The sequence below is a fragment of the Anopheles bellator genome, chromosome 2 (assembly GCF_943735745.2).
Source record: "Anopheles bellator chromosome 2, idAnoBellAS_SP24_06.2, whole genome shotgun sequence".
Classification (NCBI taxonomy): Eukaryota; Metazoa; Arthropoda; class Insecta; order Diptera; family Culicidae; genus Anopheles; species Anopheles bellator.
In genome coordinates this window covers 81639520-81654573 of record NC_071286.1, presented here as the reverse complement: position 1 = coordinate 81654573, position 15054 = coordinate 81639520, and the positions used below count along the sequence as shown (strand labels likewise).

The window sequence follows — 15054 nt, the reverse complement described above, 5'->3', positions numbered from 1 at the left end:
TTATTTCTACCCACCACCACCTTACGTTGATCGGAATGCAGTCGATTTTACGAAATGATTATGAGGCAATCGGCGGTCATATTCGGTGACCCTCGGGGGAACCCGATATGGACGGTGGCCACTTGTTGCTCGCCCAACCGGCGGCGGCCGAATCCACGAATCGCCCTACCAATTGCTTATTAACGTCCCGCTTACGGTCGGCCATAAATTACTTCACTCACCATTTAAACCACTTTGTCCGTGGCAACCTGCGGCCGTTTGCGGTGGCTCATCATCAAAGCATACGCGGAATGGCGAGTTATAATTTATGCATCACTGCCGCCCTCCGTAGAGGAGCGGAGTTTGGCTTGCACCGGGGCCGCGCATTTTTTCCGTCAATCCGTTCGTCGTCCACCTACGCAAAGCCGCAAACATAAATCGCGACCGTTTAGGGTGCGCGAGATGCGGCGGTAAGCCGCTGCCTTCCGGCGGTGGAGGCCGTCGGCCCATACGGTAGTCCCTCGATCACGGTTTTTGATGGTAATTAATTAATCTTCTTCAAGCTGGGCTCTGGGTACATGTCGCAGCCGCCGCCGCCGAAAGCAGCCCCATAAATTCTAGGATTTCGTCCTCCGAATGAACACTTTGCGATGGTTTGTTTTGAGGGATGTGTTATGTCCCGGGTCCCCAGTCTCGAACGATCACTAATGTGCGAACATTAGCAATTAATCATAACGCCTCGTTGGGCCGACGATGTCACTGACCGCTCGCAGACGGAGTTGCTTCATTTGAGTTGGCAGTCTGGATCCCTGGACCCAGACCCAGACAGAACCGCGTGTAATCCATTCGTCACGCTACTGCCACATTTGGGGCGACTATCCAGCTCAGTTGTAACTATCCATCCCTGATCCTGTCGCGTCGGTCGCGCTCGGAGTAGCAGGTGGCGACTCCCCAACATCGCCACGGCTTAAACGACGTTACGTAACACCGGATGACCTCTAAAGGTGGAATGGCATCCCGAGAAAAAGACGCCTAAAGATGCGAATTCACACAAAATAAAGCATGAAACATGGCCCCCAGCCTTCCCAGGAACCGACGCAGAGCATGATGATGAGGACGCTGATGCAAAAACAAGTTTTGAATGTTCCGCGCCCGTCAGCTTTTCGCCAATTTCGTCGGCATAGGTCGAAAGGTTCCCTGTTTATTTTAATCATTCTTCGAACTTACGTCACTTCTTTATGAGTATTACAGCACCGGACAACGCATCATAAGAAGAAGGCTGCAAAACAAATCGAATCTCCTTGCGAGCCCTTCGATAATCGCGCGTTATTGACGTGGCTTTCTTTTCCCCTTGGTGGCATCGGGTACTGACTTCTGCGTACGAAATTATCGACAGCTGGGAACAGCCTTCAAAAACTTTATCATTTTCTCCACGCAAAGGATCATACTTCGTACTGGAGAGCCGAAGCTACACCATTACTTTCCCTTTTAGTTTGCTTGGTTCCGTTTTGTTCCATCGAAGAATAATTAATGCCACGCGGCTTGACATGTTGCCCCAACGTATCCTCCAAAAACTCCCACGGTGACGACGGCCACTTGACCGCCCCGAAATGTGATCGCGCGATGATGCACTGCCGGTTGCATACCTTCAGGGGATTTTCGAGGTGATCGCCCGCTGACAATCGATCGGGCAGGTGGGCGACTTAACCTAGCTTTTTCACTTCCTTCCGTTGCGCAACGGATCCCGCACTGCCGATGCTGGCAGCCTACGCCGTTGATCACGATTAAGGAGTTCCACTTTCCCAATCTGAACCCTACGTTTTCGATTTCCTGTTCACGATTACTCTTGACTCTTTTTCCCCGTTTTGGAATGTTTCTTCAAATCCGATAACACAGATTCACAGCAGACCGACCGACGAATGTTCCGGACCCGGCCAACTTTTCCTTTCACCCACCGGCGGAGCGGTGTGTTGAAGGTTACGGAGAAGAAACGCGCGTGGGGGGAGATTTTACGGCCGGCCGCCGGTTGTCTTTGAGATAAACCACTTTTTATGGCCACTGTCCCCGGAGGTCGCGTTTTCGCGCTCCTTAAGCCACCGGTGACCGGTTGCGGGTGATTTAGAGATGAATGACAGAGCCATTGAAATTGGCGATAATTAAGGGATTTTGGCAAACTAATTGGTCCACTTTGTTGGCCGGCGACCTTCAGTCCGGCCACACCGGTAGTCGAGCTGGGGGTCGGTAAACATAGCTTTAGCTGGGCGAACTTCGTGACTCACTCCGATTGAGCGGATTGATTTATTTTTTCATAAACGCTTTACGACAGGCGGACCGTGTCCGGTGTACCGGAAGCACAGGTGGTGTGCATTGGATTGCGAAAACGATCGCTGCGGGAGTGTGTACGATTGTTTCACTTTCACTATCCGCCGTGTGTTTCTGTCGCTCTGCGGAGGATGGCCAAATAAATCATTATTTTCACTTTCGGGTTTACATTTTTTTCATGGATCGACTCCTTTGTGTTCCGTGCCCCGGCCGACGTCCGAAGGAGAAATGGTTAATGAATTCAGCAGTGAGCGGACTGTGTTCACTATTGTTTCACCCCCGCACAAACCGATCGCGTGTGAAGTTATCTCACCGCAAATTAGGGAATTATGCACCCGCAACCGTCACGGGGATTCCCCGACAACTAATGGACCAACACGTGCGCATGAATCATACTCAACGGAATGATGGTGATGCCATCTGTGGGCCTTCCCTTATCGAACCGAGAGTTGGTGCGACATCTGATTTTTAAATTCCAGCTACATAACGGTGCCGCGTTTCACTCGATGCTAATGGGCCAATTGAGTGGTCACGTTTGGTAAAATTCCCGGACGGAATCGGGTTCCGGCCGGACCGGACTCCCAAAAGTGTCACCCCGGCGGGGGTTTGCGCACCTCAGAAAGTCGTTGTTTGTTTAGCGTTTCTATTTAAATTCGCTGCCCTCAAAAACGACTCCCGAATAGAGCCGGTAACGGTGCTCCTGAGGCTTGAGAACCCACTCTTCGAAGCAACCCACCGGAACACTGCAACACTTTGCCGACTACCGAGACACCTAAATACGGTCCGCCGAGGACTCCGCTGGGTGGGGTTTAGTTTTCGCACTTTTGCCATCGCTGCAACCAAATGGGACCCCGTCGTCGCAGCTGTTTAATTGATCGAACCATGTATATTTATGTTAATTTATTGCTGTCACCGGCCCCACATGGCTGTATATGCTTACCTTGTTTTTGCGGGCTTCTCGCGCCCCGTCACCGCCGTGGGGCCGTGGTGTTAACGTAACCTGTACCAATATTTTGTCTTCTTGGAAAAAAAAACACAACCATTCTCTGCTGATTTCCCTTGGTGGTCTAGAGTAAGGTTCTTACCGTAAAGGTGTCAATCAAATATTGCCAGACTTATCGAACCTCCGGAGCTCCTTCTCGGACCCGTTTCTTGTTGTGTGCCACATAACCTCACCTCTTTTTGCGCTGATCATCATCGTCAGATCCAAACGCGGACCAAAACATGTATGATCACATATTTGCCATTACGGCCAGCAACTTTCCATCGAGCACCCCAAAGAACAAAGCAAACAGACAAACAAAACCGGCTACGATCGGAAGAAGATCACCGCCACAGGAGGAGATCACAGTTGGGGAGCTGTTTACGTCACCGGTGTCGACCGCAGCTGATCGGAACCCGATCAAGGCAGCGCCCCACTCCCCGATCGTGGGGGGTCACTTTAGTATGCGTCGTGGATCCCCGTCCCCTGCGACAAGTGCGGTTGTCCTCGCGTTCGACTTCACTTTCGATCGCTCTCTGTCTCTCTTTCTGTTTCGCTCCGTTTCATCCTCACGTATGCATCGGGCGCACATGGGTGTGCGTGTTCCGACGCATTCACCGGCCCCGATCCGGCCCAACCTGGGCCGGCCGTCGGACTTGCAGTCTGTTTGGAGTCGCGACAGCGTGGTGTGTCCGTCTGCGCGTCCTTAGGGCAAGAGTCAGCAAACATCCACGAGGCGTGCGCCAGTTCGCTGCACTCCCCCCCAAGAGGGCTCAATTCTAAAGGTGAGCTGGTGAGCTGTGTGGTGATAGACCGGACTGGACTGGTCCAGATCCGCGGGCGCAACCCGACCAACTCGCGGCATATGCTAACCATCCGTGCGCCCGCTCAGAAGAAGAAGTGCTAACGACTTCCCGTCGTACGTCTCCCGTGAACTCGGCGCGTTGCGTTGCGTTGGTCCGTCCATGTTTTGTGTCAGTTTTCCTTATGAATTCATTCCACGAACGAAGCGCGTAACGGATGTCTCTCTGCTCCGTGGGACATACCAGCGCGCGACAGACGACGGGCACGGGCTGAGCTCTTTTTGACCCCAGGTCCAACGGCGACACGGCGGTTCTAGACGTCGTCGCCATCGGCGGATGCATTCCGCGGAACTTCTCGTCGATTCTCGTGAATTGAAAGACAGCCGACTCCGCAGAACCCGTAGTCGCAGTAGGCGTATCAGTGCTCGAAGTGACTCTCGCCCTTATGGCACCTCATATTTCGGCTCCTCGTTCTTGGGCTGGAAAGGCTTGTAAGCGGGCGCCCCGGAGGTGATCCCATTTTTGGTGTAAAGTGGACCGGAGTGAGGCCTTGGCCGTGTGGTGAGTGCGTTCTCCAGAACATAGCCCCAAAAGGCGACAGAAACCGGGAGGCGGTGGGAAAGTACATAACTTTGGCTCCTTCGGTCGTCGTCTGCTTGGATGTGATATTTCGCCCGAACGTGTTTCCGGATTGCATTCCACAGTGGTTGTCGCTGCGCCATGTGATGCCCGGCCCCAATTTTGCCGGTGCCGGCGACGAGTGAAGTGAAAGGACATATTTCGGCTGGCTCATAATTCACTGTCTACCGCTCGGGGAGCGTAGTAGACATTGGTTTTCTGTTTGGGCTGTTCCCGCACAACAACTCCTGTTCCTTTGAGTGAATACCGCACGGACGTATTGACTTCACCCGGCATGATTAATTGACGGTCCTTTGTTGACATTATTTGCTTACGATTTCCTCTCGCTCGTTTCAGATCTTTCGCCCGTCAACTGGGCCAAGCGGAGCGGCTCGTCCGGTATCAACTGCTACAGCATCGAGGAAGGGCGGGTTATCGAGCGCCCCAAAGGTCGCTACGTATCGCCGGTGCGCATCAAAAACAAGCACCAAGTGGTCAACGGCTCAACCAATACCACGCCGGCCGGTCCGGTGGCCGCGACGAGTGAGCGAGGAGCCGCCACTGCAACGCCGGTTTCGCGAAGAATTTTGCAACGTGCCACCACCGATAGGAGCTCCTGTGCTGGACTCGGAGATGGTTCCGCGAGCGACGCCCGATTCGAGAGCAGCAGCAGTGTCACCGCCACCAGCACCTCACTCTACAAACAGCTGAGCCGATCGATCGGCAATATCGTCGACACGCTCGAGAGCCGCAGTCCTTCGCTCAGTCAGCGATCGGTGCCGTACCGGGAGAAGAAGAACCCGCTCGGCAGCACGCGCCTCTCCTGCTACCAGCAGCCGATCAGCCTGGAGCAACCCCCGGCGGCCTCGAAAGCCACGTCACGGCATCCGTTCTACAAATCGGTCGACGATTTAATCTTTCTCAGCACCACCGCAGACGCGCCACGGTTGGACGGCGGTGGTGGAGAAGGCGGGGAAGGCGATAGTGGGGCCACCGATCAGCTGCAGCTGCACCGCCTGGGATCACCGACAGAGCGTGGCCCCGATAGAGCGTGTGACGCAGCTCCCGAGCCACCAAGTTCCGTCGGCATCAAAACAACGTGCGGTTCCCCGATCGCTGCTGCTGCTGCTAGTGTTGGTGACGGCAAGGGACTACTTTGCACACTCGAGCGACGTCGCTTATCATCAGCCTCCTGTGCCTCCAGTGTGGTTACGATCGAGCGGCCCGGCACCGTCGAGGAAGCCAGCGTAGCGTCAGTACCAAAGAACGATCCGTCCGCGGCGGCGGCGATGGATCCGGCCGATCACGACGACACGTACGGCTTTGCGCAGATGCGCACGACCCTCGGACCGATCGAGGCCGCCTACCAGCAGCGGCTGGAAGCGCTCCAGAATGAAACGAACGCGTCGGCCACCGGCACGCTGCCGGTGTTTAAGACTCCAAAGAAGAAGGACAACTTCACCAACAAGATCCGAGCGATGTCCGACCGGACGCAGAAGCTCTTCTCGCGCATCTACTCCACCAACAGCACCGGCGGCGGAGCGACACTAAAGTCCGGCACGACCGGGGCGTACCATCTGTCGGCGACGAAGTCACTGAAAAAGTCACCCTCGAAGCTGTCGGAAGCGAGCCGTCGGAGCGTTAGCTACGGAGCCCTGCCCGGGCTGGCGGATTTCCAGCGGAACATGAGCACCAAAGAGCAGCAGCACGACTACGAGGACGTTGAGGGGCGACAGCAGCAGCAACAGCCAGCACAATCGATCGACGACGTCGATCTTTTGGTGAGCGGAGCGACCGTCATCAGCCTCGGTCCTGGGTCCGTTGCCAGTGGCCACACTGACGCCGAGGACGGGGATTCCGGTATTCTGGTGAACGAGTCCGGCGCCTCGTCCATCCTCGAAACGGACGACGTTTTCCACGACTCCGGAACCGCCGGAATCCCGAGCATCCCTTCGAAGGCGGCCCTAAGCAATGGGTGCGGTGCGGAGCCGACGGAGTTTAAGCTCGTTACCATCCGGTTGGATGAGGCGGAGAGCGGTGCTGAAACGCTCGACGACAATGGCGGAATAGGCGCACTCGGCATCATTGTCACACCGATGGCCACTTCCGACGGTGAAGTCAGCAACCGCTACAAGGTGGCCCACGTTCTGCCCGGAGGGCTTGTTTACAGGTTAGTACGGTCGATCGACAGTGATCGTTGCTCTTCCGGACCGGTTTGATAGCGGTTCGATATTAATTTTTGAACATCTGCCAATTATTATTTTAATTCAGTACGGCCGCTTGACAGGTCGCTGGACCAAAATCAATATCGACCTTGTAGAGCACCTATCAGACCTCATGTTCTGTTCCCTAATATCTCTGACCACGTTGCTTTCTCTCGTTCCGCTAAAATAGGGAAGGTTCGATACAGCCGAACGATGAAATTGTCAACATCCTCGGGAAGCGGCTTCGCGGGCTGTCGACGCGGCAGGTCCAGGACCTGCTGAACGGTTGCACACGCCGTGGCGCCAGTGGCGGAGGCCGCTCCAGTATCGATCTTGTCATTTGTCGCAGTAGGGCAAACGGCACCGATCACGATTCTGAAGATCATCAGCATCTGCAGCAGCAACCATCTCGTCCACCGTCCGTCAACCGACGGCTCTTCCGGAACAGCCGCAAAACGTCACTCGACTCGTACCTGGAGGATGAGACGCAGCGCGACCACAGTGGCAGCGAGACCGGGTCCGAACAGGATACCGCACACTATGCTTCGATCGCCATCAAGTAGGTACCAGGGGGTGTAGGGTCCAAAAAGGGCACCGGATCTAATCCGTCGTTTGGTGTGTTTTTCAGGATCGATGGAAACAAGTACAACACCCTCGGGACACCGAGGCGCTCGAAGCAACAACCGCTGTCGATGGTGCTGTGCAAGCAGCAGCAGCAATACGGCGCCCCATCACCAACGCTTCCACTGGCCGCGGGGTGCGAAAGTATCCCGGGTACGGAGGTGGACTCCCAGCCACCATCCCTGGACTGTGCCAAGCGCCGTTCGTTCACGAAAAACACTCCCACGGCACAGGCCAACACCTCGAAAGTGGTGCGCCGCTCGTTGGTTGGCAAGCAAACCACTCAGCAGCAACAACCGAATCAGCAAGTGTCGCCAAACGGCCAGCAACCGCCGCTGGGCACCGCCAAGAGCACCATGAACCTGTGCGACGACGAGAAGCTTGAGCTGCACGGCGGGAACGGTGGCGGCGCTTCGGACGACGCGGAAACGAGCAGCGGCACCAGCTCGTTGGCCGACCTGGACAAGTCCACCAGCAGCTTCTGCACACTGCCGCGGCGCCCCAAATCTTCGCTCTGCTCGTTCCACACGGTCAGCTTCCAGAAGGGGCCGGGCAAGAAGTCACTCGGCTTCACGATCGTCGGCGGCCGCGACAGTCCCCGCGGAGCGCTCGGAATCTTCATCAAGAGCATCCTGCCGACCGGTCAGGCCGCCGAAGATGGCCGGCTGCGGGCCGGTGACGAGGTGCTGGCCGTCAACGGTCAAGTCTGCCACGATTTAACGCACCTCGAGGCAGTCAAGCTGTTCAAGAGCATCAAAACGGGCGACATCGTGTTGCAGCTGTGCCGGCGAAACAAGTCCGCGCACCGTTCGATGGACATCGAGGCATGCTGAACCACGGGATTTCTCATAACAAAGTCCAGACAAAACAATGTGTGTTTAGAAAGACTTATTAGCTTGTAGGGTTTGTATGTACAGAACTACTGGAGAAATGGGGCTTCATAAGGTGCCGGCGCGCCAGGATTTGTGTAATAAACGTCTACGTCTAATCATCGCGCCAGCGATTCGTCTATAGTTTGTGATAGCGTGTGCGTTTGATGCGTGATGTAGCACCAGAACAGGACTGTGTAATAAATGTATTGATCAACGTGAGCAACTGTGTCCATCTTTCTGTGTTTCCGCGCGTAAGCCGTCGATCGAATGCTACTATCGGCCCGCAATCTTAATGTCTGGTGGGTCAACTCAACGAACGAACGCCCCTCGATGCCGTAATGTGATCCACATTAAGCCGCACCATAAAACAGCGTACAAATGGGCCCTAAAAGAGCAGCGTCGTTGAGATAACCTCCGCTTCGATCGGGATCGCCGATTACGTCGAAATGTTTATGCTTCGTTTGGCAAAATGCGTTAAATAACTCAAAACACCGAGCTGTGACACGCGACATAGTTCTATTACTTTATTACTTATTGATTCGTTCCGCTGCCTCTCGGAACGCATCGCCAATTTGAGCCATTGATTTTGCTACGCGTCCGAAAGGGGAGCTTCTTCTTTTCGCACCCTCCGTAACTGCCCGGTGGCCCCACGTACGTACGTAGTGATTATTAGTTAGAGTAGTTATTGCTGCTCCTCCCGATGGCGTCACCCGACAGCGATGTCGATGTCGGCCATCCTGAGGGCATGGTTTATAGAAGCGATCACTAGGACTCTTGCCCCACTGCTACAGTCTGCCACCGGTAGACGAGTGGTCCACCGTGGCTAGGAGCCTTGCGTATCTTGTAGTAGGTCTGCCTTGCCGTCCATGGTTAGCGAGAATGTCTGTATGCGCAATAGTGTTACCGTATCTGTAGCTAGTGACTAGTGGAGTGTGTGGTGGCCGCAAAGCCGAGTGCGTTTTATAGAGGTGCGGGGACTTGCTGCTGTTCTACCATCTGGTTTCCAGGAACATTCTTTTCTCACCATGAAATTCCATCAAGTTCAATCCCTTCCGGTTTCAATCCGCTCTCTCTCTCTCTCGCTCTATGTAGCGGACAATGCGTGTAAATAATTATCGTGTAGGAAAAAAAGGAGCACAGAGATACTTCTTCTTCCAACTTCGGCTACTCCGCCTGCTAGGAATGTCCATTTGGAACTTCTCACTCGTCTCAATGGCTGCTTCTTCTACGGTGGACGTTCAGTTCTTGATATCGCTGATACGGCGCGATAGTGTCCCGGCACCGGCGGCAGCGCCAGTGCCGATCGACTTCCGGCCCATGGTGGCCGAACCGAGGGTTCCGGTAGCGCCCCGTGCCGGCTGGGCTGCGGTCGGGTACAGGTTCAAGGGAGCCATGTTCGGGTTCTCGATGCGGGTCGGCGATGAAACGGTGAGCGTGGAGCGCTGGACCGGGCGGCTCAGCGAGCCCAGCACCTCCTGCGGTTCCTGGTAGCCCGAGTCCATATCGTCAAAGTGAGCCCCACCGTACGACTCCATCAGCGGGGTCGGATCCTCGTAGTCGTAGTCGACGAAGCCGGAGTTCTCGAACGAGTTCTTGCTCTTCACGATCGTCCCGCCAGTCCCGGGGCCGGTGGCCGACGGAATGTACTGCTCGTGCTTGCGCCCATAGTCAATAACCTCGTAGTGATCGTCCGGATGGCCCCCGTATGACTCGGTTATGAAGTGCTGCGTACCATGCGGTGTCAGCGCGGCCCAAAGGGTCCGATTGTCCGTTCCGTACACTGTGCCCGACTGATGGTGCAGATGCTGCTGCTGATGGTGATGCTGGTGGTGGTGGTGTTGCAGTGAGTTCGTGTGGTGCACCACGTGATTGGTGGGATACAGGATCGTACCGCCGGCCAGGAACCCACCGGCCGCTTTCGTCACCGTCGGTTCGGCCAGGGCGTGCAGCGGTGGCTGCTTCAGGTTGCTATCGTGGTACGAGTAGCCGAACGAACTGCAACGGATACAGAACCGACTGGAAGGGAAGAACGAGGCGTCAGTAAGGATCTTGGACTCAGCCAGGCGGGAACCTACTCTCGGCATTTCAGCAGGACCATCGCCAACAGGGCCCCGAGAAGCAGCACACCGACGCAGGACGAAATCAGCACCAGCACCCAGGTATCGTCGACGCCTGCGGAGACACAACGGTTCGAAGGATTACAACGCACGTTTGGTGCACCGTCCGCCAGAGGGCGCTTACCGTTTCCAGGCAACTCGACGAACTCCAGTCCGGACTGTTCGTTCGCCTTGAGCGATGGTTCGCAGATGAAGGCGGCACTGCACAGCAGGCTGTGGTTGCTGTTGCCCCCGCCAGCCCCACCGGAACCTTTGCCGCTGGCCACCAGCGCATTGCGAGGCAACAGGAACGATGACAGCGGCGGCGGTGGCATCGACAGTATCATATCGGGCGGTGGCCCCAGCTCGAGGCAATCCCCGAAGCAACTCATCTCGCCGTCCTCTCTCTGGACTCCGGTTTCCGGTTTCGCTCTTCCGCACACTGGAGGAAAGGTTGCACAACTCGCCGCTCAGTGCCACAAAAGTAACCACCAGAAACAATAAAGCAAAAACCTTACCAACAAGGAACAAGGACTTTTCGTCGTCGCCTGCTCTGTCCAAGGTGCACTACTGGAATTCCTGGCGCCCGACTGCGCCTGTCGTGGGCTATTTTGCGTACCCAAAACACAACCCACCACACACACGCGCAGGTTGGCGAAGGAAAAATCTGGCCAGTCCAGCACGCACACCATCACGAAACACCACCACAAGCCTTTCGGCGCAGGCGTCACTTGGCTGTGTGTTTTTATTGATTTCTGAATGTGGCGCGCCATACCGGAAAGCGGTGCCGCCAAAGGGGGAAACCGGGTAGGCCGCGACCGAGGGAGTGTGGATGTGCGACGGTGCCAGGGGTAAGGACACTTGCGCTGAGTCAAAACAAACACGAGCGAAAATCCGGTCGGACGTCGCGCGCCCCATGTCCTTCCGGCTGCCGGGGCTTTCGAGAGTTCGAGCGAATGATTTGTGATCGACGGGCACCACTCGGGGCATGGGGAGACGGGGGGGAAGGGACCGGCTGTCCGGAACACACCAGGGACGGGGTAAATAGTTGATTGATTCGCTTGGAAGTGCGCTGTTCTTCCGGTGGTTCGTTGACATGGCGAAGGATACCTTGCGAGCGTGAGTGTTTGTCGCAGAAGGGAACAAAGGAAGGGCTCTTACCTGCGCATGGTTACGGTAGGCCGCAGTACAGCCGGGCGGCTGGGAGGGAAGAGGGGAAAATCTAGTCCACTGAAGCGACGGCGGCGAAAAGCGCAACAGCAGGGAAGGGTGCGAGCAAGCACGGCTCGTGAGCGTAGCAGGCCTTGTTGCCTTGGATCCTGCCTTCTGCCGTTATGGTTCTATTCTGTTCACCCTCTCGGGCTCGGTCGTCCTTTTCCGTTTGCCGAATAGGCAGCGCACCCTGGATGAGGGAGCGACACACGGCTGCTGCGCTGTGTAATTTCATTGGAAAACCTTAATCGCCGGGTATTTAATGCGATTGAAAAAACAAAAGAATGGACAAAAAAGATCCGATTTTCTGTTGCTATTTTCATCGCAATCCCGGAAAGACGTAGACTGCCTTGCATTTTGAGTCAACTTAATAAGTAACAGGAGGAAATAGACGTATCCGTTTTGTACTTTTGTTGCATATCTTTTGGCGTATTACCATGCCGTCAAGCGGGTTGCCTACATTAAGGGGCATTTTCTTTTCCATTTCTAAAGTTACGCCAAACGACATAGAATTAAATGCAAAATATGTTCACTTATTTTCGATGATTCTTATTTGTTTTGAAACCGGCCCGAGCAGATCTTATTGGTATGTAAAAGTTCAAGCAACGAATTAATTTTGTCAAGATGTTTTTTTACAAATTGAATAGTAATTGATCAGCGATCACTTGAAGTAGGTTGACCAGTGTCACTTTGCACTGCTGTCATCATCGTTGTCTCGAGTACCCAGTTTTCAGTTTGCTTAACCTATAAGCTCTTTCTTCCTTTTTTTAAGCTGTAAGCAATACGCTTATCAAAAGTCCTTACCGTCTCTACTTCATGCGTTTCTTCCCACGATCTTACTCGCTCCCTTTCAGTCATTCATGTTGGGACCAGCGTCAAGCAAGACGTTGACAACAACCCCCGGATCCGGGCTGCACATGGGCGTGGGTCGAATAAAAAATTGTGTCACGCCAGTTCATTGTTCTCCCACAATCCCGACCCGAAAAATACTACCGACATCAGGATGGTAAATATTGATAGATGCCACCGTTTTCGCTTGAAGATGACAACCCAGCTATCTGCTTATCAAACCACGAACTCATGCGTTTATATGTTTCGTTGTACTACTCTTCACGTTCGTAACATTTGGCGACGGAGCGCAAGGTACTTTTCCACACCAATCATGGCAATTATTAAAGTATCTTCTCTCCACTTTCGGGATATCTCCACAACCGGTCTGGCCGACGTGTGAGCCCGGACTCGTCACCAAGCGATCAGCTGCAACGCCTTAGCGGAAGGCAATCGGCAAACAGTGCTCCACACATGATGCCCCCATGATGGAACCCTCACAGTCACGGAACTCCCACCGGATCTTCCTTTATTGTGTGTACCGTGTCGGCTGCCCCGCGCCCGGCTGCGGCTTACCTGTGTCCACAGAGGGCGAAAAGAGCGGGATTAGGCGCGGCACTGACGCTGACGATCACGATAACAAGCCGCAACACCGTCACACTAGCGCCCCCCAAACAACCGACCGTTGGCGTGATGGAGTCCGAGATCAGCTGGCGCATACCGCTCCACATCCAGATGTGCCCAGAGATCGCCACAGTAACTCTATGCAGCGGCGGGCTGCGCCACTATCTTGACATCTTTTAAAATAGCACATCCCGGCACGGCCCGGCGGCAGTCTACGTGCAGTGGTCCCTCGGGAAGGAAGCCGATCCGTCGGCCACGTGCTCAACGTTCTCTCGGTGCGTCGAAGACCGACTCGTGGGATCTTCGTTCCCGGCTAAAAATATCAAACGGACCGTAATAGGGAGTTTCGTCGTCGGCCACTTCCGGGTGTGTAGCTTGAGTGACGCCCGGGATCTGTGATCGAGCCCCTCGCAGTGTGATCTTCAGCTGAGCACAGTTCCGTTTCGGCTGCCAACAATGCACAACGCGCCAGCGGATGATGGCGTGGTGCCGGAGGAGCCACAGCGACTCCTGTTCACGGTGGCCGATTACGTCATCTTTTTCGCGATGCTCGGCCTATCGGCCATGATCGGGGTGTACTATGGGTTCTTTGCGAAGCGGAAACAGAACAACACCGCCGAGTATCTGCTCGGCAGCAAGCAGATGAAGGTGTTCCCGGTGGCCATGTCGATGACCGCAACGTAAGGATGGCAGGTCGGGGCCTAGTGCCGTAGTACAGCCGTTCGCTCTCTTCTCCAGCCACATATCGGCCATCACGATGCTCGGTGTTCCGGCGGAGATGTACAAGTACGGCATCCAGTACTGGGCCTGCTCGATATCGGGCCTGGTCGTGACGATCTTCATGGTGTACGTGTTCCTGCCGGTGTTCCACGAGCTGCAGGCGGTCTCGTGCTACGGCTACATCGAGCAGCGCTTCGACAAGCGCACCCGCACCCTGGCCAGTGGCCTGTTTATGTTCTACTGTTTGCTCAACACCCCGGTTATCATCTACGCACCCGCCATTGCCTTCAGCCAAGGTGGGACGCACCAGCCGGCGTTACTGTCTGCTTACTAATCACTCCGCAAACGTAATAATCATTCGCAGTCACGGGCATCAATGTGCACATCATAACGCCAATGATTTGTGGTATCTGCATCTTCTACACCACCTTCGGTGGCATTCGGTAGGTGTGTCCGTAAGGTCTATAAAATTATCGGAACTACTTGATACTACCTCAAAGTTCCAACGGTAATATCTTTCCGATCCATTGGAAGGAACTACGAAACAGAGTGATCGAGCTCGTCGCCTAATTTTGCCACTTCCATCCGCCCCCCCGTTCACAGTGCCGTCATATGGACCGACACGTTGCAGTTCGGATGTATGATCTGCGCACTGATCGTGGTGATGACGCTCGGCACGCTCCAGCTGGGAGGTGTCGTTAACGTGTTCCAGTTAGCCGAAGCCGGTGGCCGCTTAATTTGGTTTAAGTGAGTTTAAACGAGCCATTGTAGGCGAGCACCGAAGGAATCATCCGCTCCTCTTTGCAGCATGGATCCCGATCCTTACCTGCGCACCTCGTTCTGGCTCGTGTCCGTCGGTCTGACGTCGATGTGGATTTCGAACATCGGCTCAACGCCCGAGTGCGTACAACGCTTCCTCACCATTCCGGATCTGCCGAGCGCCAAAAAGTAAGCCGCCGCCATAATTCCGATCAGCCGTTACATTCAACCCTTGCCGACCTCTCCACAGGGCTGTTTGGATCTTTGGCGTTGGCCACATCCTGGTGAAGCTGTTTTCCGTCTACAACGGGTTGTTGATCTTTGGCAAGTACCATGGCTGCGATCCGGTTCATGACGGGATCGTCCAGAAGTACGATCAAATCTTCGCGTACTACGTGCTCGATGTGGCCCGCC

General features: G+C 54.9%; 3 protein-coding genes across 4 annotated transcripts in view; 2 read left to right on the top strand and 1 right to left on the bottom strand.

Annotated features, from left to right (window-relative positions):
* LOC131208182 (uncharacterized) overlaps positions 1-8611 on the top strand; it is a 54111-nt gene extending 45500 nt beyond the window's left edge. Inside the window, exons 5-7 of the mRNA XM_058200834.1 lie at positions 5062-6874; positions 7099-7467; positions 7537-8611. Coding sequence (XP_058056817.1) covers positions 5062-6874; positions 7099-7467; positions 7537-8362 — 3008 coding nt within the window. The 3' untranslated portion in view covers positions 8363-8611. The remainder of the gene's footprint in view (positions 1-5061; positions 6875-7098; positions 7468-7536) is intronic.
* Positions 8612-8970: 359 nt separating this feature from the next.
* Positions 8971-11079, bottom strand: LOC131212727 (uncharacterized). 2 transcript variants are annotated; one of them, XM_058206707.1, is made up of 4 exons: positions 11016-11079; positions 10643-10939; positions 10477-10573; positions 8971-10417 (listed from the first exon to the last, which is right to left on the bottom strand). In XM_058206707.1, the coding sequence occupies exons 2-4, from the start codon at positions 10887-10889 to the stop codon at positions 9640-9642; spliced, it is 1122 nt and encodes a 373-aa protein (XP_058062690.1). In that variant the 5' UTR covers positions 10890-10939; positions 11016-11079; the 3' UTR covers positions 8971-9639. The 2 variants fall into 2 exon arrangements, with proteins under 2 accessions (XP_058062690.1, XP_058062691.1); XM_058206708.1 differs by having other exon boundaries at positions 8971-10224; positions 10264-10417; positions 10643-11045.
* A 2327-nt stretch (positions 11080-13406) lies between these two features.
* LOC131208181 (sodium-coupled monocarboxylate transporter 1-like) lies at positions 13407-15053 on the top strand (the record flags this gene model as incomplete). Its single annotated transcript, XM_058200833.1, has 6 exons — positions 13407-13841; positions 13900-14177; positions 14246-14324; positions 14485-14628; positions 14689-14829; positions 14891-15053. Coding segments are annotated over exons 1-6 (1029 nt in total), but the record flags the coding sequence as incomplete, so codon positions are not given.
* Position 15054: the final 1 nt, after the last annotated feature.

Bases quoted from the DNA above. Each gene is read 5' to 3' on its own strand.
- LOC131212727 (XM_058206707.1), bottom strand. From the start codon at position 10,889: ATGAGTTGCTTCGGGGATTGCCTCGAGCTGGGGCCACCGCCCGATATG. The intron at 10,574-10,642 runs GTAAGCGCCCTC...GTGTCTCCGCAG, and splicing joins CGTCGAGTTGCCTGGAAACG to GCGTCGACGATACCTGGGTG. The intron at 10,418-10,476 runs GTAGGTTCCCGC...CTTCCCTTCCAG, and splicing joins GTCCTGCTGAAATGCCGAGA to TCGGTTCTGTATCCGTTGCA.